Here is a 21479-nt window from a genome sequence, read left to right as displayed (position 1 = left end):
TGTGTCTGTGTGTGTGTGTGTGTGTCAGAGTCGGGTCGGGGGCCTGAGCACTGAGGCAGGAGGTGTGTGTGTGTGTGTGTGTGTGTGTGTGTGTGTGTGTGTGTGTGCGTGTTGCGGCGGAGGCTCGGGGTTGCCTGTCAGTGGATTTCTGCTTTCACCATCAGAGCCTCATCCAAGGACGGTTTGTTTGGCTTTTTTTTAAATGACATTCAAGATGAGCTCGGCTCTAAACTGCCGAGAATGCGGTGTTGGTTTGATTAAAGTGCCTGATGGTGAAAGCCTGGGATCCAAAGTGGATGGTCAATAAGCGATCTCTGTTAGGTTACAGCAGTTCTGAAATCTGCAAGATTTTTCCCTCCAGGAACCATTTTTCCCTAAGTTTGGTGCTGGGACCCCCTTTGACCTCAGATGTCAGTGAATGTAAGCCTGTGTTGGTGTTTATGCTGCTGGGTGTGAAGAGCAGTCACATGTGCTAGGGAGAGATTAACGTGTGCGATTGAGGAACATCATGGAGGGTTTGTTCTTACAGTGCTGTCAGGGTTCCTCTGGTTCCGAAGCTGGGATCCGATTGGACCAGCAGCAGCAATAGCGTAGGACAGTGACAGAGCAGTGGCTGTAGGGTCCCAGGAGCAGGTGTACAAATTCAAGCCTCCAAGGTGACCCTGAGCGATGAGTGGTCAGTGATACTGTTAACTTTGCTTCTTCAACAGGAAGGAAGTTGAGTTTTTAAAGAGAGAGAAGGAAAAGGCCTGCTCTGAGATGGAAGAGCTCTGCACACAGGTGAAGTATTGACACCTGGCATGAAGCTGATGCCACCCTCCCTTTTCCATTATTGTGAAATAATTTCAAGCTTACAACAAGGAAGCACAGAACTTTGTTATGAAAGATTTGAGAGTGAGTTGCTGACCCATCAGCCCTCTCCCACCCCAAATTAGGAAATCAGTGTGACTGTGAAACTGCCCGATCAGCCAGCCCAGGCCCTCGTGTGGCTTCAGTCCACCTGTCCTTGTTGTTAGGACCTGGCGCTTCTGAAGACTACAAGTGGCTGTTTCGGTGTATCTGGTGCTTCCCTGTGATTGGATTCAGATTATGTGTGAATATCCCCAAAGTGATGCTGTGTCCTTCTCATCCCATCCAGTCCAGGGACACAAGCATTAGTGACATCAACTTAGATTCTTGGTCAGGTGGTGTTGGTCAGGCTTCTCCACAAAGTTACTTTCCCCTTGGTAATTACTGAATATTTTATGGGGAAATGCTTTGACATGATGTGAATATCTTGTTCTTCATCAAACTCTCACCCCCTTGTTTTAGCATCCTCTGTTTCTTGGTGGAGTCAGTTATTACTGTGATGGTGGCCAGTTGGTGACTAATCCCAGCTTCCTTTTATATTTGTTAATTGGTGTTCTAGTGTAAGGAAGAGCTTTTTCTTCTCTCCATTTATTTATTTATTTTAATTTATTTATTTTATTTATTTATTCTTGGCTGCACTGGGTCTTCGTTGCTGTGCACGGGCTCTCCACAGCTGCGGTGAGCGGGGGCTACTCTTCGTTGTGGTGCGCGGGCTTCTCATTGCGGTGGCTTCTCTTGTTGAGGAGCATGGGCTCTAGAGCACAGGCTCAGTAGTTGTGGCACATGGGCTCAGTAGTTGTGGCTCACGGGCTCTAGAGTGCAGGCTCAGTAGTTGTGGCGCACGGGCTTAGTTGCTCCACGGCATGTGGGATCTTCCCGGACCAGGGCTCGAACCTGTGTCCCCTGCATTGGCAGGCAGATTCTTAACCACTGCACCACCAGGGAAGCCCTCCATTTATTTATTCATCATTATGTTACTATCATAGATTCCTGTTTTATTCAATGGGTTATTAATATGTTACCATCAGTATTTATTTTTATGCTCAGATTATCCCAGATTTGGCCAATAAGAGTCCCCTCAGGGGGACTTCTGGGTCCTCCTGACAGGTCCTGGTCATTCTTTGCACACTTCCTCACTTTCTGGTGCCTCACGATATTCCAGGTTCATCTAGTACTTCCCTGCCCCAGTCCTGGAAGCAGTTATTTCTCCAAGGAGCCCTTGGTGACTTTTAGTTCCGAATGGTATTTAGAGACCAAGATCTGGGCACTAGGAGTGCTCACGGCTCCTGGGGCATCACTATGTCCAGGTGCAGTCAGTGCATAGAGCTAGGGAGTGTATACATATATTTATTATGCTCACATGCACATGGTTTCAGGTATACTTATTTATATATCTCCCTACTGAAAACCATGAATTCAAACTCTTATCTGCAATTCCAACATCACAGGGATAATTCTAGTTTTCTCCCTTTCCATATTTGTAACTCTTGCCTCTAGCAATGAAAAACCTGGTTTCCTCATCTTCAATAGATTTACTTAACTATTTGATTAATCCCTTTACCCTGCAGGTAAATGCCCTGTCTCACTCAGCACTGACCTCCACACTGGTCTCCCTTTGCCCCATAAGTAAATGCCTTCTGTACTTGGTCTCACTTACTGGCTTTTGGACTGAAGCACAGAAGCTGGGATGTGTCATTCTTGTTTTTGTTTTTGTTTTTTAATTCTTTTTAAAATTGAAATTAGTATTGATGATTGCAGACTCCCAGGTGGTTATGAGAAGTATATTACAGAGAAATACACTTTGTCCAGTTTCTTCCAGTTGTAACATTTTATGGAACTATAGTATAATATTATCTGTGTTAGTTTGCTAGGGCTGCCATAACAAAGTACCACAGAGTGAGTGGCTTATACGACAGAAGTTTATTTCCTCATAGTTCTCGAGGTTAGAAGTCCAGGATCAGGGCAGGACTGGTTTCTTCTGCGGCCTCTCTCCTCGGCTTGTATACAGCTGTCCTCTCCCTGTGTCCTCACGTGGTCATCCCTCGGATGTGTCTGTGTCCTCATCTCGTATTAGGACACCATCATATTGGACTCATATGACCTCATTTTACCTTAATCACCTCTTTCAAGACCCCATCTCCAAATACAGTCACTCTGAGGTATTGGGGGTTTGGGCTTCAACATGTGAATTGGCAGGGATCAGTCCATAATGAATATCAACGACCAAGATGTCGACATTGATACAATCCACGTGCCTTACTCGGGTTTCCCCAGTTTTACTTGTGTACTCGTGTGTGTGTCACGTTCTATGCAATTTTATCCCCTGTGTCGGTTCGTGTCTCCATGACCACAGTCAAGATACTGAACAGCTCCAGCTCCACAAAGATCCTTCACGTTGTTCTTTCATGACCACACCCACCGCCTTCCTGCCCACCTACCCCAGCCCCTAACCCCTGAAAACCACTAACTGCCCTTCATTTCCAAAACTGTGTCATTTCAAAATGTGATACAAAAGGAATACAGAATATGAACTTTGGGGTTGCCTTTTCTCACATATCATAATTCCCGGCTCTGTGTCCCCGGTTAGCTTCTTCCTGTCGCTGGACACTTTTCCAAGGCATTGATGTCCCACAGCTTGTTTTGTTTTGTTTTTTAATATTTATTTCTTTATTTGGCTGCGCCTGGTCTTAGCTGCGGCACATGGGATCTTCGTTGTGGCCTGCGGGATCTAGTTCCCTGACCAGGGATCGAACCCAGGCCCTTGGGAGCACGGAGTCTTAACCGCTGGACCACCAGGGAAGTCGCCCACAGCTTGTTTTAACGCTCACCTTTTAAAGGACGGCTGGGCTGATTCCAGTTTGGGGCTGTCACAGAGGTGCCGTGAACATTCTCAGGCAGGTCTTTGTGTGGTTATAGGTTTTCATTTCATGGGATAAATGCCCGGGAGAGCAGTGGCTGTGTTGTATGGTAGTTACATGTCTAGTTTTATAAGAAATTGCCCAACTCTCATCCAGAGTGGCTGTAACGGTTTCCGTTCCTGCCAGCAATGTGTGCTTGATCGTTTCCCTACATCCTTGCCCACGCTTGTGTAGTCACTCTTTTATTTTAGCCACTCTGATAGGTGTGTACTGAGTCAGAAAGTTTAGAGGGGGCTGCAGTTGGGTATCCCCTTCCCCACGCTGGTTCTGATCTGGTAAAAAGGACATTTCCCTTGAGGGCAGGAGAACAGAGCGCTCTGTGTACTTCAGAATGGTCACTGTCTTAGTCTGCTCAGGCTCCATACAGAATGCCACAGACAGGTGGCTTAAACCACGGAAGTTTATTGCCTCACGGTTCTCGAGGCCGGAAGTCCAAGATCAAGGCGAGGCTGACTTGGTTCTGGCGAGGCTCTTCCAGGTTTGCAGACGATGCCCTCTCACTGTGTCTTCTCATAAAGTCACTGTCCTATCAGATTAGGACCCCGCCTCTTGAGCACATTTAACCTTAATTACCTGCTGCAAGCCCTGTCTCCAGACACAGCCGAGAGTTTGTGGACACAGTTCCGCCCACAGTAGCCACTTTGTTTCGGGCTCCAGCCGTCAGCTCCTGGTGAGCTGTGACTCTCTTTGCCCGTCTCTCCAGTTTTCAGGGCATTGATTTGCCCTGTGACCTCAGTTCTCTGATGGGTCTCAGAAGCGTGGTTGAGTTTTCAGTTACTCAGCTTTTTCTTGTTGGGAGGATGGGAGTGATGACTTCCAAGCTGTTTACAGGCCAGACCAGAAGCCAGAAATGGTGTTTTGTTTTTCACATGGGATTCTGCGTGTTCACTGTCAGGACATAGAAGTACAGTGGATTTTCACCTGCCAACCTTGTGTCCTGACACCTTGCTGAGCTCTTACTCTTTCTGGGAGTGTTTTTATTTATTTTTAATTTTTATTATTATTGTTATTATTATTTTGGCTGCGTTGGGTCTTCGTTGCTATGCGTGGGCCTTCTCTAGTTGTGGCGAGCGGGGGCTCCTCATCGTTGCATGTGTGGGCTTCTCATTGCGGTGGCTTCTCTTGTTGCAGAACACGGGCTGTAGGCGCACGGGCTTCAGTAGTTGCAGCCCGCGGGCTCCGTAGTTGCGGCACGCGGGCCCTTGAGTACACGGGCTTCAGTAGTTGTGGCACGTGGACTCTAGAGCGCGCGGGCTTCCGTAGTTGTGGCTCACGGGCTCTAGAGCGCAGGTTCATTAGTTGTTGTGCACGGGCTTGGTTGCTCCTTGGCATGTGGGATCTTCCCGGACTGGGGATCGAATCCATGTCCCCTGCATCAGCTGGTGGATTCTTCTTTTTTCACAGAATAAAGCACTGCTTTTACATGGGTCTCAATCTGAAATCCACAAATGCTAGTAAGTCAGTTTTTAAATGTTTTAATTTGTTTCAAAGTTAAACCCAAGACACATTGACTTCATAGGAAATCCACTGCGAAATGTTTTTCTAGGCTGAACACCTCTTTCCCTTTAGTCTCCCCCAGCAGAGCATGTACATGTTAATTACTTTACTGCTGTCCCACCACTATACCAAGATCACCTAAACTGTGTGTGTAGTATTCCGAATGTTCTTAGTTATACCCTAATTTCACTAACTGCAAAAGATTTTCTGGGATAACCTGTCACGTGAATTCTTTGGCTACTTTTGAAGATGAAGTCCGAAGAACTCTTAAATGATTCTCCTTTGTGGGGGTGGGTGGTATTTTATAGGCATTAGCAACTAGCACCTGGGGCTGTGCTGATCCCATCTGGCATCACTGAGAGACAACCAAAGAATCATATGATGAAACAGCCAACTGAGTGACTCAAAACTGAAGGTTAAATTTAAAGAAAAAACTAATTTAGAGAAGAAAATGTCATCCTAGAGGAACTCGTTCTAAGTAATCAATCATTATACGTGTGTGTGTGTGTGTGTGTGTGTGTGTGTGTGTGTGTGTGGGTGTGGGTGGGTGGGTGGAAGGCACAACCAGATGGATTCAGTGCAGCCTGGCAGGCAGATTCTTAACCACTGCACCACCAGCGAAGTCCTCTGGGAGTGTTTTTGTCACCTCTGGCTTCTCAGACCTCTGCTGTCCCCTGGAGAGACCCATAGCTCTCGCCCCAGCCGGCTTCTTCCTGCGCCTGGCTGATGTGGTGGGAACATCCGGCCCTGGGGCGACAGTGACGCGCCCAACAGCTGTGTGTGGACGCCACTCTGAGGCACGGAGGGCTGCAGACCCTCGGCCTCCAGAGCGGCTGCTGGGGAAAAGCAGATGAGCAAAACGTGGTTTGTGTGAAGGTGTGTGACAGCCGGTTGGAAATAACGCACTGCCGTGTGTCACCTGCTGGCTGCTGTTTCATCCCAGGCAACACCGTCCAGGGTCCAGCATCCGCTGCCCGCAAAGTGGGAGATTTTATCAGTGTGCTCCCCCCACCGAGAGCCTCGGATTTTGTGTTTAATAACAGTGATTTGAAGAGAATCACGTGCCTCAAGTATAACGAGGGTTTTTTTTTCCCTTCAAATTGCTTAAGATAATGTTAGAAATAACCGTGGGAGAAACAAGAAAACCATGCCAGTTCTCCAGAGCAGTGGTTGGATGTTGATGCGCTGTGAGCCCCCCTGGTGCCCAGCCTGCTGCTTCTTGGATGGACCAGAGTTCATCCTCTGCCCCGTGGCCAGAGAGCCCATCACTCTGGGGACGCTGAGCTCCTCACCCACTAGTTTCTAGTAGTAACCCCACCCCGCTAGCTGTGATGACCAAAATGGTCTCCAGACATTGCCAAGCGTCCCTCGGGGAGCAAGAGTGTCCCTGGTTGAGAACCCTGGAATGCTGTTGGTTTAAAAAAATAACTTTTTGTTGAGAGTCCGCCTGCTGATGCAGGGGACACGGGTTCGCGCCCCGGTTTGGGAGGATCCCACAGGCCGCGGAGTGGCTGGGCCCGTGAGCCATGGCCGCTGAGCCTGCGCATCCGGAGCCTGTGCTCCACAACGGGAGAGGCCACAACAGTGAGAGGCCCGCGTACAGCAAAAAAACAAAAAACAAAAAAAACTTTTTCATCTGTGTTTTATTCCTTTTTGTTCTAGAGTCAGAAATGCAAGGATGAATTGTCCCAGCTCAACCACAGGGTCCTGCAGCTGGGAGAGGAGGCCTCCACCCACCAGGCCCAGAGCAAGAAGAATCACATCACTGTTCAGCTGCTGACACAGAGACTGGAGGAGGCGGCATGCCGGGAGGAGCTGCAGGTGAGTGGCCGGCGCGGCAGGGAGGGGCAGACAGGCTGGCCTAAAACAGATGAGGAACAGCCCTGATGTGCCTGGAGGTAAAGGGAGGGACTTAACAAGCAAGCCCTGAAAATATGTGGACTTAAGCAGCTTTTACAAAGCCTGGTATCTAGAAAAAGTAGTAGAGAGGAATTAAACCTTGATGATAGGAGAGTAAGTTGGTACAACCTCTCCGGAGGACAGTATGGCAAAATATACGTCAAGAGCATCAAGAACGTCCGTGCGCTCTGGCTTCATGGTTCTGCTAGTGGGAACTTTACTGAAAATTGTGTACGGACTTAGCTGGAAGTATTTTCATTGCTGTGGTATTTATAATAGCAAAACAGAATTGGAATCAGCTTTAAATCATCGACAGTATTGAATTAGTCAGTAAATGATGGTGCAGCCATTAAAAACCATGTTTCTGAAAAGTATTTAACACTCAAGATATAATAAGAGGGGGAAAGCACAGCATACAACGTCTTAGTGACAGAAGTCCGTGCGTGTGGAGGGAGGGCCACGAGATACAGCAGAATGTCGGGTGGGGTCCTCGGGCTGCTGGGATCATGGATGAGTTGAATTTTGTAATTTTTGCTTTTCTGAAGTTTCTGCATTAAACGTGTATCACATTGCTAAGATACTTCTTATACTTGTGAAATTGATTTTTTAAAAACAGGATAACCAAATCCAAAAACTTGAACTTGAACTTGAACACGTGACTCAGGAACGTCAGAGCCTGAGACTGGCACAGTCACAGCTGAGAGAGGCCCTTGAAGAGAGTCGGGACCAGGTGGGTGTGTGCGGTGGTCCCAGCCCGGGAGGGGTCAGCCTTGCCTCTGACAGCCTGGCCGGGACTAGTCCAGCCAGGGGCATCGTTGGTCTCCCTCAGGTCACCCGGCTAGTTGGGCATCCGCCAGGCCCAACTGAGTCAGGCTCAGTCCAGGGTCGGGTTGAACTCAAGTGAGCCACGTGAAGAGCTGCGCCTGTTCCTCACGAGGGGAGGAGGCCATAGCAGTGCCTCCCGGTGTGCCCTCTACAGATGGAGGGGCCAGGGAACGCGGCAGGAACGCGGCAGGTGGCCTCTGAGGTCCAGGCCAACAGGGCAGAGCAGCCCCCGAGGTGACCCCGCTCCGCGCCCCCAGTGGAGCCCAGGTGTCACATACCTGTGGCTGTTCCACCTGCTCTCCTGCCGCAGCATTTGTCCAGCGCGCATCAGGCTCAGGGGAGGCAGGGAGTTCGTGGTCTGGTACAAACATATGTAAGCAGAGTGGGCCCAGGAGGGACGGCGGGTGCCTGACAGCGTGAGGTTCAGGGACACAGGGCTGGTTCTTCTGAGGAGTTTGAACAGGAGAAGGGAGGTGACAGGGTGAGGTGCCCTGAGGGCCACGGGCCCAGTGTGGACTCAGACCTGGGGTGTGCTTGGAGGGCCAGGGTACAGCAGCGGGAAAAGGACCGTGGGAGAGGGTCTCTAAGCCGCATGCCTCTGCCCAGCCTTTGGACCAGGTTCCCCAACTGGCCCCTGGCCTGACTCCTGGACCTGGCTGCGGTCACCTGGTGTGAACAGTCACTTCTCAGATGGCCCGGGGCTGCAGAGGGGTCGGTCTGGGTGTGGGACCCCCCACCGGGGCCTTATGAGGTGCTGTCAGGCTCCTGTGGGCTCAGCCCCCCGCCGTAAGCAGGTACTTTCCCCGAGGTGCCGCCACGTACTGGGGGCTCCCTTCTCTACTTTTAGTGCCAAAGGAACCTTGAGAAATTGCCTGGGCTAGATTGAGCCTTTGAGGCTAAGGAGTCAGACCCATCTGCTGGCAGGAGGGCTGGGCTGCCGGAGGTCTCCGTGCCCGCTGGGCTGCCCAACATTCAGCTGCCGTCACGGCAGGAGATACTGCACTTAGGCAGGCTGCTGTGACATGAGCTGGCGTCCCCTTTTGTGCTTTAGACGAGGACCCCCGTGAAACACACCTGTATGAAAGTGGAGAAGGGAAGTAAGGAGCTTCCAGGGCACCTAGGGACCCTCTGGGTGTGTGGAGGTGAGGTGCACACAGAGCCATGGGGGAGGGAGGGAGTGGTCACCGGTGCGCCATGAGTGGTTCCAAGGTCACAGGTCCAGCAGGGGAGCCAGGCGTCCAAGAGGGCACTTACAGGGGTGCCATGGACTGGGGCACCCGCACCGGCCTCTCCACGGCATGGGGTTCTCGAGGTACAGTAACCAGGCGCCCCCAGAAGAGCATACAGGTGGCTAGGCTTCTGAGGCCGGTGCCCAGGAGTTCTGAATATCACTTCCCCACATTCTGCCAGTCCAGCTTGGATTCAGGGCAGGAGGGGCTGCTGTCTGAGGGCATCCAGAACGCGAAGGCCCTGGCTTCCCGGCTGCAGTGGCCCCACTGCTCTTCTGGGGACGTCCCCCTCCTCACGTGGCAGTTGAGCAGGGCTCTCCGGAGGCAGCCCAGCCTGCACCCGCACCTCACTTCACAAGGAGGGGGCTCGGGGCACTCAGTCGGGCGGTGCTGATGTACCACCCAGCCAAGTGGAGAGCGGGTGGCGAGGAACCTGGGCAGGGGGTGTGAAGAGCACTTTCGGGTGGGTGGGGGCGCAGACATGGGCCAGAGTGACTGCAGAGTGACCATCTGAATCTCGAAAGTCGGGAGGAGGCTACATCTGGTGGAGGGTGTGTGGGAACTATCCTCCCCTCTCTTCATCCCAAAGAGCACGGTAGCTGCCCTGCTGGACCCGTGTGTATGGGTGTGTCTCTGGGGGGACCCATCAGACACGCAGTGACACGGGACGGTGAGGGAAGTGGGGCTGCGGGCTCACAGCCTCGCCCTTGCCTGGCATGGCCAGCGCCCTCCTCTCCAGCCTGCCCTCGGCAGGACCCCTGGCAGAGCTGTTGCCTCTCCTGTCTGTGGGGTCTCAGGGAAGTTCTGTGTGTTCCAGACGAAGCTGCCAGAGTCCAAGTGATAGAAGTGGTGTTGAGATCCGGCCTCCCAGGTGGTCCATCAGGGGAAGTGGCCAGGTTCTGGACAGCTTGGTACCAACGCCCCAGTGGGTTCTGTGCCCAGGGAGCGGGTGCTGAGGTCCATCCACACCTGCTCCCAGCCCCTCGCTGATCACTGTGTAACCCACCTCTGGGACCCCGGCCGCAGCCAGGTGTCAGGAGCATGAACTCTTCACTTAGAGGAAGGTTGCCGTACACAGCTGGCGTGGGTCACAGTATTAAAGGAATTACACCCCAGTAATGTACCCGGAAGGTAAACATGACAGAAGGTTACCTAACCCGGCGGGAGGTCACGTGGAGGATTACAGGCAGGCCTTCCTGGCTCTCACTGTGCAGAAGTGCCAGCTGCATGGAGTCTGGGCGTCAGAATTCAGCTAAACGGGCTCTTTAGGAATCGTGGGTTTTGCTGCAGACACTTTCCTTGTGGGGTGACCTTAAAGGTAGGGATGCAGTCTTCTGTGCCTGGTAGTGACCCGGCAGCTCTGGGCAGTCACCCCAACACTGGGTGCCTTCTCCCCGGGCAGCTGTACGGGGCCACCACGAGGCTGAAGCTGGCCCAGTCCCAGCACGCCCACGCGGTCCAGCAGCTGCAGGAGCAGATGGAGCAGCTGGTGCCTCGGGGCCGCTTGGCTGAGCTGCAGCAGCTGCTGGAAGGGGAGTGGCAGGCGGCTCGGCAGCTCCAGGTGGAGGAACGGGTAAGTGAGGACAGGGGCCCGACGGCCGGCTGAGGGTGACGGGGAGGGTAAGGTTGGCTCTCTGGTGACTTAGCCAAAAGCTGCCCAGGTGCCCAGGGGAAGATGGCCCCGCAGATGTCCCACTACGTGAGGACTGGTTTATGGAAGCTATGGGACCCAACTTTCCCTGAGAACTGGGGGGCGTTGAGCAGCTGACCCAGAAGGCACCCCAAAGCCCCCCAGTCTGTCTGCCAGGCTGCATGTGTCTGCAGCCAGCCACGCAGCCACACACACGGTCCCCGCTTCCAGGCCTGAAAGATGGTGCTAGAGGGGCCGCGAGGGAGGTGATGGGCAGGGTCCCTGCCTGTGTAGCCCTGTGAGAGTACAGGCAGGTGCAAAGGTCCTGAGGTGGGCTGTGCTCGGCATGTTTAAAGGTAGCCAGGGAGTGGGGGGCGGTTGGACAAGAGGTCAGCACAGTGACAGCACAGACTTGGGGAGCCCGGCTGTGTGCCAGGTGCTGCCCTAGGCATCTAGGCACATAGAAGCAGAGTCTCAGCCTCAAAGGGCAGCAGGACAGTGGCTCAGAGCACGCATTGCAGGGATCTGGAGCCTGGCTGCACCACCCCAGCCGAGTGACCTCAGGCCAGTTAACCTCTCTGTGCTTCCGTTTCTGTCAACTTCTGGTGGCAGTGGTTCCCACCTCAAAGCACCCTCTCAGGCACCAGTGAGTGAGCACCTTAAAGTGTAAGCCTGCGGGGCACATCTTGGTCCTCAGAGTTCGTGAGGTGGGGGGGAGGGTGGGGGGGGCAGAGGGTGAGGCACCTTCACGAGGGAGGAACTGGCGCAAGCCTGCAAAGGTGGGTGAAATTCGACGTTTGTAAAACAAATTCTAATGAAGACTAGCCTTTCAGCATTCTGCAAAAACGTTATGCTGGAGAGACAGTTAAGCTGTGAGAGATTATTGACAAAACAAAGAAATTTAGTCAAATCCTTTAGAAAGACTAACGTGTTTGGGGAAACTCACCTTTGAGTCATTTAGGACTCAAAGGACAAATCCTAGCACAAAGCAGTCTGCTGACCTGCTTAGACTGCAATGAGAAATGCAGCTTTGTGGCTTGTGAGACATTTCTAACCGTCCCTCTAGGGATGAAAGGTTATCCACACACTCAGATTTGCACACTTCAGCTAATTTCCATTCTAAAGTAAATAAACCTGTGATGATTCTTTTTAAAATGTACAGTGTTCGTCTCTAACCTCCTTTTGTGCAGGAAGCACATGAAAAACAGCTGAAAGCCGCAGAAGAGCGGGTGGAGGAGGTGGAAATGATTTTGAAGAACGTGGAAGCGCTCCTCCAAGAGAAAGTGCGTGAGCTGAAAGAGCAGGTGAGTGATGACGCCTCGTTTGGGCATTCAAGTAGCTGATCAGGGAGACATTACCCAAGAGAACCCCATGTCCTGTGGAATCGCTGAGAGGGGGAGAGGGGAGAGAGAGGCCATTGCTGCCCTAAAAGTTCTACTTGGAGCTACAGGAAATGAAACATGAGAATCTGTAGAAATACTTTTCTTACATAGCAGTCAAGTATGGTTCATCTGCGGCATCCGGAGCTGCAGGTCCCCGGGCAGCGTCACTCTGTGCAGGCCACCGGCTCCTGACCACCCCCGCATCTCTGCAGCCCCTCCCCTGCCGGCACTGCCATCCTCCCACCCTCTCTGTCCCTGGTCCTCACGTTCCTTCCCAGCAGTCAGACTCGGTGACTCCCGCAGTCACTCCTGGCAAAACCTCAACCCAAACCCCAGGTGAATCCTGAGGCTCCTGCACGTGGAGGTGCCAGGGTGGCCGGGGAGCTGTCCCAACTACACCCTCGCCCCCACTGCCCTCTCCAGTGGGCCCTTTCCCTCCTGTCTCTGACCTCCAGCACCTCTCCCCTCAGCTGTGCTCTGTGCTTGTTTCACTGGAAGACCAGAAGTGCCCAAAGAAATGCATGTGCCCGTGTCCCCTCCCCGCTGCCCCAGCCCTTCCCTCCTCTGGAGCCTTGTCTCAACACCACCTTCCAGAGCCCTGGTCCTACCAGCTCTCTGCTCCTCTTTACAGGAGTCCTTCAGAGCTGTCTGTGCCCTCACCTGCCCGCCCAAGTCCAAAACCTTGGAGTCCTGATGGACCCCTTCCCATCTCATCCTTCAGCTAGGCCTTCAGCGTGGGATACAGAGCCCCCATCTCTTGGGTCCTAACAGCTGGTGTCCTTGTTTCCTTTGATGTGCTTTCAGCGGCAACAGTCACCTTCAAATGTGACGGAGGTGTTGGCCCTCCTCCGCTCAGAAACCTCCAGTCTTTCCACATCCCTCAGAGTAAAAGGCAGTTTTTACAGTGGTCTTCAAGGTTCTGCAGGACTTATTCCCCTCCCCTTGGCCCCCTGCCCAGCCAGCATGGCAGCTCTGACTTCCTCACAGGCCTCCTGGCCATTCCTGTCATCCCCACATGTGCCAGCTCTGCGTGGAATGTTCATGCCGGACAGCCTCGCTGACTTACCCGGTGCTTTATTCAGCTCTCCGTCCAAATGTCAACGTACAGAGAAGCCCTCTCTGTTCACCTCAGTCTCAGCTGTGCGTCCCCTCCTGGGTTTTCTGTTAGCAGGTCCCACCACCCAACACTGGTCCACCACCAGTCCCACCATCCAAAACTGCGAGCTTGGTTCTGGTCTGTCTCCTTCCATTGGAATACATGCCCTGTGAGAGCAGGGCTGTTGCTAGGGCAGCACCTGGCCAACGGAGCTGCTCAGTTAACTACTTGAGTGAATGTATGTAGTGCTGACTCACGAAGCGCAAATCTGGGACCCCTGTGTCTTAGCATCCTGACTAGTGTGGCCTGTGTCCCCATCACTGCAGCATCTACAGCTGCTGTGTATGTGGTGACCACAGTGCCTCATTGTGTCCTGGGTGACGGGATGGGCCTGCAGAGCACACTGAGATGAGCCAAACATTTTGGGTACTCTTGACAATTTCCTTCCTTTTTGAGGCCTACAGATTTTGGTCTTTTTGTCTTCATTTTATGGTAAAAATCAATTTGTGCAAAATTGGCTTAAGTTTTCTCTACCACATAGTTCATGAGATTCTCAATTTCCTCTCTCCCGCCAGGATAACAAAAATTGTCATTACATCCAATATTTGCTTCCAATTTGTTAAGAATCCCCAAACTGTGGTTTGAACAACGTGGAAGACTGGGAGGGGCAAGCTGGTAGCGTGGCATTTCTGCATTAGATTCACAGTGCAGTGTGGCTTTCTCCCCTGTCCAGTTTGAAAAGAATACACGATCCGATTTGCTGCTCAAGGAGCTCTATGTGGAAAATGCTCACCTAACGAAAGCGCTTCAGGTCACTGAAGAGAAGCAACGAGGTGCTGAGAAAAAATCCCGATTCTTGGAAGAAAGAGTTAGAGCTCTCAACAAACTACTCAGTAAGATCGCTTCAGCATCTCTCTCTGTGTAGACTGCTTTTCTTCCTGGAGTTCATTTTCAAAGAACATCTTTTAAAAGTAAACCACTGTGATGCTGTAACTTCTATGGCTCATTGGCCGCACACCCCTGGACAGATGAGGATTATGACTCTCTGTTCGCCCCACAAGCATTTAATGAAGGTCGACTATGTGCCAGATGCTGGGGAAACAGACATGTTGGAAAAGACTATATATTTTTTTAGTGGTCCCTACGTAAAATTCCTAAATTTGCTGCTTACTAGTGGAACAGGTTATGGGGGCTCTCAGCAAGGTAAATGGTAAAATAGTTTTAATGTTTGACTTCTGACCTTGGCTACAGAGACTAAAATGCAAAGTCAGGGCTCTGCAGTTCTGCCATTTCACTGTTGCTGCTCTGGTTGAGTCACTGGCATTCTCCATAGTGGGTGGATACAGACACTCCAGAAATGCTTCACTTTCTGTGACTGTCAACTGGCGATGAGGGGTAGAGGAGGGGAAGCCCCTTTGTTGGGGTCAGCTCCACTGCAGGGATGTTTGGACAGTGCTTGTTATTTTAGGGCTGTGGACTCAGGGAGGATGGTTTCTATTGTGAATGCAATCTTTTCCTCATTGAAGTGTCATCACACTGGAAAGTATATTATATGTAAAAAAAAAAAAAAAAAGTATAGTTTTATATCCAAAATATACATAAATTATGGCCATTTGGTTTATCAGAGTAAACTACTGTAATATGAAGAGTCACTGTATTTGCAATAAAAGTTCTTTTCTATTAAAATTGATTTCTAAGTGTTTTTTTGTTGTTATTTATTTTTGGCTGCATTGGGTCTTCATTGCTGTGCTTGGGCTTTCTCTAGTTGTGTCGAGCAGGGGCTACTCTTCACTGTGGTGAGTGGGCTTCTCATTGCGGTGGCTTCTCTTGTTGCGGAGCACAGGCTCTAGGCTCTTGGGCTTCAGTAGTGGTGGCGCACGGGCTCTAGAGCACAGGCTCAGTAGTTGTGGCGCGCAGGCTTAGTTGCTCCACGGCATGTGGGATCTTCCCAGACCAGGGCTCAAACCTGTGTCCTCTGCGTTGGCAGGCGGATTCTTAACCAGTGCGCCACCAGGGAAGCCCCTAAGTATTTTTTAAACTATAAAATATTTCAAAGATATAGAAAAACAGTTTCATAAGAAACATTCATATGTATTACATAAACATTCAGATGTATTAAAAACATTGTTACAACATTTTGGATAAAAGCGCAGTCCCTGTTCTACTGCATTCAACCTTCCTGGAGGCAACTGCTGTCCTGAAGCTGCTGCACCTCCCCACTATCTGTCTGTACAGTCATTGTACATGCTTGAATGCGAAAAACCTTAAACCACTGGAATAGATGGAAAGATCAGATCCTGGATAGGAGGACTCAACACTATAAAGTGGGTTCTTGTATCCACGCACCTGTGGTCAATTAATCTATGACAAAGGAGGCAAGGATACACAATGGGGAAAAGTGGTGCTGAGAAAACTGGACAGCTACATGTAAGAGAATGAAATTAGAACACTCTCTAACACCATACACAAAAATAAACTCAAAACGGATCAAAGACCTAAATGTAAGGCCAGAGAGAAAAAACTCTTAAGAGGAAAACATAGGCAGAACACTCTTAGGGAATTCCCTGGTGGTCCAGTGGTTAAGACTTAGCTCTTTCACTGCCATGGGCCCTGGGCTCGATCCCTGGTCGGGGAACTAAGATCCCACAAGCAGCACAGCACAGCCAAAAAATAAATTAAAAAAGCAAAACAAAACAACGCTCTTTGACATAAATCGCAGCAATATCTTTTTTGATCCACCTCCTAGAGTAATGAAAATAAAAACAAAAATAAACAAATGGGACCTAATGAAACTTAAAAACCTTTTGCACAGCAAAAGAAACTTTAAAACAAAAAGACAACCCACAGAAAGGGAGAAAATATTTGCAAACAAAGTGACCAACAAGGGATAATCTCCAAAATACACAAACAGCTCATGCAGCTCTATGTCCAAAAAAACACAACCCAATCAAGAAATGGGCAAAAGATCTAAATAGACATTTTTCTAAAGAAGATATACAGATGGCCAAAAAGCAAATGAAAAGATGTTTAACATCACTAATTATCAGAGAAATGCAAATCAAAACTACAGTGAGTTATCACCTCACACCAGTCAGAATGGCCATCATCAAAAAGTCCACAAATGATAAATGCTGGTGAAGGTGTGGAAAAAAAGGAACCTTCCCACACTGTTGGTAGGACTGTAAATTGGTACAAGCCTATGGAGAATAGTACGGAGGTTCCTTAAAAAACTGAAAATAGAACTACCATATGATCTAGCAATCACACTCCTGGGCATATATCCGGAGAAAACCATAATTTGAAAAGATACACGCACCCCAACACAGCACTATTTACAATAGCCAGGACATGGAAGCAACCTAAATGTCCATGAACAGAGGAATGGATAAAGAAGACGTGGTACATATATACAACGGTATATTACTCAGCCATAAAGAAGAACAAATAATGCCGTTTGCAGCAACAAGGATGGACCTAGAGGTTATCATACAAAGTGAAGTAAGTCAGACAGAGAAACACAAACATTATGATATCATTCATATGTGGAATCTAATTTTAAAAATGATACAAATTCTGTTTACAAAACAGAAACAGACTCAGATTTTGAAAACAAACATATGGTTACCAAAGGGGAAATGTGGGGGGGGTGGAGAGATAAATTAGGAGCTTGGGATTAACATACACACACTACTATACATAAAATAGATAACGAACAAGGACCTACTGTATAGCACAGGGAACTCTATTCAATATTCTGTAATAACCTATATGGGTAAAGAATCTGAAAAAGAATGAATATATGTATATGTATAAATGAATCACTTTGCTGTACACCTAAAACTAACACAACATTGTAAATCAACTCTACTCCACTAAATTAAAAAAAAAAAAAATGTAGGTTCTTCTAAATTAGAATTTAAGACCAGAATGACATCTGGAATATCCCAAATATTTGGAAACTGAAATTACCCACAAAGCAATGAAGAAATTAGAACATATTTTGAATTAACTGAAAATGAAAACATTAAAATTTGTGGGGGTGGAGTAAAAGTGGTACTTAGGGGAATATTCATAGCACTAAGTAACTGCATCATAAAAAAAAGGTCTGAAATCAGTGACCTCAGCTACCACCTTAGAAAAAGAGACAATTAAACCCAAAGTAAGCAGAAGAAAGGAAATAATAAACATCACTAGGAATAAGGAATAGAAGAACCGAGGTTGGCAAACTTCATGCTGTATGTGAAAGCTAGCTCCATGGCCTGCTTTTGTGCTACAACTGAGCACTGAGCAGCTGTAACAGAGACTATGTGGACTGCAGTCTAAAATAAAGTTTGATGACCCTAATACACTAAAAGACAAAAACTCTATGATCATCTCAACAGATGCAGAAAAGGATATGACAAAATCCAACATCCATTCCTGATAAAAACTCTCAGTGAACCAGGAATAGAAGGGAACTTCCTTAACCAGATAATGGGCATCTACAAAAAACTCAGTTATGTTATACTTAATGGTAAAAGACTGAGTGCTTTCCACCTAAGATCAGGAACAAGATAGGGACTTCTGTTCAAACCACTTTTATCCGGTACTCTCCTAAAGGTTCTAACTAGTCCAGTTAGGCAAGAAAAAGAAATAAAAGGCATCTAGATTAGAAAGGAAGGAATAAAACTTTTGATTCACAGAAAACATGACCATGGCGTAGAAGACTTGATATAATTTACAAAAAAGCTATTAGAACTAAAAAGTGAGTTTAGCAAGGATGCAGGACACAAGTTCAATATCAATTGTATTTCTATTTATAAACAATTAGAATTTGAAATTCAACAATACCATTTACAACAGCATCAAAACTATGAAATGCTGGCAAGAGATATGATAGACCTGTATACTGAAAACTACAAACTATTGCTGAGAGAAAAGGAAGAAGACAAAAATAGCTGGGCTGTTTATGGGCTGAAAGTTTCAATATTGTTAAGATGTCAATTCTTCCCAAATTGATACACAGATTCAATGCAGTTCCAAACAAAATGCTACCAGGTCTGTTTTTGGCAGAAACTGACAAGCTGACCCTAAATTTCATATGAAAAGCAAAGGACTTAGCACAGCCAAGACCAATAAGAAAAAGTAGAAATTTGGAGCAAACTAGATACTATCTATTTCTAGAACTATTCTAATCACCGACCTCAGCTTCCACCCTAAATAACTAGAAAAAGAAGAAATTAACCCCAAAGTAAACAGACAGAAGGAAATCATGAAGATCACTACAGAGGTCAAGGAATAGAACAGGGGTGGGCAAACTCCATGCTGTGGGTGAAGCCCAGCCCCAGGGCCTGCTTTGTGAATAGACTGCTTGGCACAGCAAACCATTCACTTGTGTACTGTGAGGACAAAGGTACTACAGCAGTTGAATATCCATATACCATCCCCACACCCCTGCCGTGACCTTGGAATCCACACCTTACACCATATACAAAAATTAACTCAAAATGGATCATAAAGTTAAGTGTAAAACCTAAAAGTTTCCTTCTAGATGAAGGAAAAAAATTTTTGTAACCTTGGGCTGGAAAAAAATTTCTTAGATATGACTCCAAAAGCATAAAAAAACACGAATAAATTTGATTTTATCAAAACCAAAAATGTCTACTTTTCAAAAGATTCTGTTAAGGGACTTCCCTGGTGGTCCAGTGGGTAAGACTCTGTGCCCCCAATGCAGGGGGCCTGGGTTTGATCCCTGGTCAGGGAATTAGATCCCGCATGCATGCTGCAACGAAAAAGTCCGCATGCTGCAACCAAAGATCCAGCATGCTTCAATTAAGACCTGGCGCAGCCAAACTAAATAAATAAATAATTTAAAAAGAAAAAAAAAAGGCGGGGCTTCCCGGGTGGCACAGTGGTTGAGAGTCCACCTGCCGATGCAGGGGACACAGGTTCGTGCCCCGGTCCGGGAGGATCCCACATGCTGTGGAGTGGCTGGGCCTGTGAGCCATGGCTGCTGAGCTTGCGCGCCCGGAGCCTGTGCTCCGCAGCGGGAGAGGCCACAACAGTGAGAGGCCCACGTACCGCAAAAAAAAAAAGAATAGACAGACAAGCCACAAACTGGGAGAAAAATCTTTGCGAAGCATATATCTCATAAAGGACTTATATCCAGAATATATAAATAACTCCCAAAACTCAATAAGAAAACAACCTAGTTTTTTAACAAATGGACAAAGATTTAGACAAACTCACCAACGAAAGATATACACATTCCAAATAATCACATGTAAAGATACTCAACATCATTAGTCATTAGGGAAATGCAAATTAAAATCTTAACAAGATAGTATTACACGCCTGTTAGAATGGGTAAAATTTAAAAGGCTAATCGTAGCAAGTGTTGGAGAGGATGTAGAAGAACTGGAATTCATACACTGCTGGTGTGAATGCAAAATGCACAACAACCCTGGAGGAGTTTGGAAGTTTCTTAAAAAGTTAAAATTATACCTACAGTATGACCCAGCCATTTTACTCCTAGCTATTTCCCTCAGAGGAAAGGAAATACTTGTCCATAAAAGACTTGTACGCAAATGTTCCTGGCACCTTTTTTGTAACAGCCCCAAACTGGGAATAACACACTATTAGCAAAGGGGGTAGTGGGGAGTGACTCTCATTATTTCTGGTGGTAGGACAAACTTTAATTCCTACATATTGTGGCAAAAGCCATCAAAATTATAACTGTCCTACAGACAAAGCTGTATATGTATAGAATGATATATGTACAAGGTTACTCACATAGGTTTGTCTATAATAGCAAAAGGATGGAAACTGTTCAAGTGTCCATCAATAAAGCAATAGATTTTTTTCTCAAAGGTATTTAACAACCTCTATTAGTTTGCAGGGGTTGCCAAAACAAAATATTACAGACTGGGTGTCTTAAAAAAAAGAAATTTATTTTCTTACAGTTCTGGAGGAAATCCAAGGTTATTAGCAAGTTTGTTTTTCCTGAGGCCTCTGTCCTTGACTTGCAGATGGCTGCTTTCTTTGCTATTACATGTTGTACTATATGAAAACATTGTTTTTTCTAAAGTTACAAAATAGAATAAATTCAACTCATCCAAAACTACTATCAATTGTGAAAAGCAAAAGATCATCTGAAATCATCTGAAACCTACATCTTCCTCCTCTAAATCCTAAAAGATTAATGCATTATCATCACAGATACTTCTTTTAGTTACATAAGACAAAAAAGGGAAGACAGATACATATTAGCAATGACCATATGTAGAGAAAAGAAAACAATTCCTCAAAACATTTCAAAATATAGAATAAAATATTTAGAAAAACATGATTAACTGAAATTTACTTAAGAAAAAGTAGAAAACTTGACCATAAACTAAAGAAAATAAAAAATTCATCAAAGATCAACATCTCTCTCCAAAGAAGACTCATACTGAGATGGTTCTATAGGTATTAATGCTATTTTAAAAGGTACATTTCTATTAGAAATAGATAAAGTAATAAGCACCACTAAAAAGAGACACCAGAACACTGACACCCCATCTGACTGTGGGCCTCTCATTCTGCCTTCATGTGGTTCACGTGGCCTCTTCACTGAATCTGGGCGCCTATGACTGTATTAATTGACTGGATTTGGCAGAAATGGTACTAGTTCAGTACTAGGACTAGCCCTTCAGAAAACTAGCAGCGGGACTTCCCTCGTGGCACAGTGGTTAAGAATCTGCCTGCCAAAGCAGAGGACACAGGTTTGAGCCCTGGTCCGGGAAGATCCCACATGCCGTGGAGCAAATAAGCCTGTGTGCCACAACTACTGAGCCTGCGCTCTAGAGCCCACAAGCCACAACTACTGAGCCCACGTGCCACAACTACTGAAGCCCGCATGCCTAGAGCCCGTGCTCCACAACAAGAGAAGCCACCGCAATGAGAAGCCAGCACACCACAACAAAGGGTAGCCTCTGCTAGCCGCAACTAGAGAAAGCCCGCACGCAGCAACGAAGATCCAACACAGCCAAAAAAATAAATTTTTTTTAAAAACAATGTAAAAAATTTTAAAAAAAAAAAGAAAGAAAGAAAACTAGCAGCACCCACATCCACCCTCTTAACACTGCAGGTGTCCTAAGCTGCCAGGTGAGAAGCCCAGCCAGCTTGCTGGAGAGA

General features: G+C 47.8%; 1 protein-coding gene across 3 annotated transcripts in view; it reads left to right on the top strand.

Moving 5' to 3' along the window:
• NINL (ninein like) overlaps positions 1-15027 on the top strand; it is a 107056-nt gene extending 92029 nt beyond the window's left edge. For all 3 annotated transcript variants that reach the window (XM_027118137.1, XM_027118139.1, XM_027118138.1), the window contains 6 exons: positions 711-780; positions 6927-7085; positions 7780-7893; positions 10620-10790; positions 12038-12151; positions 14059-15027. In XM_027118137.1, coding sequence (XP_026973938.1) covers positions 711-780; positions 6927-7085; positions 7780-7893; positions 10620-10790; positions 12038-12151; positions 14059-14250 — 820 coding nt within the window. In that variant the 3' untranslated portion in view covers positions 14251-15027. The remainder of the gene's footprint in view (positions 1-710; positions 781-6926; positions 7086-7779; positions 7894-10619; positions 10791-12037; positions 12152-14058) is intronic.
• Positions 15028-21479: the final 6452 nt, after the last annotated feature.

Source organism: Aethalodelphis obliquidens, unplaced genomic scaffold, assembly GCF_003676395.1.
Source record: "Aethalodelphis obliquidens isolate GAN/ISIS:26980383/991018 unplaced genomic scaffold, ASM367639v1 scaffold18, whole genome shotgun sequence".
Lineage (NCBI taxonomy): Eukaryota > Metazoa > Chordata > Mammalia > Artiodactyla > Delphinidae > Aethalodelphis > Aethalodelphis obliquidens.
Note: the sequence above shows the minus strand (reverse complement) of the source record. Positions and strands in the feature narration are given on the sequence as shown.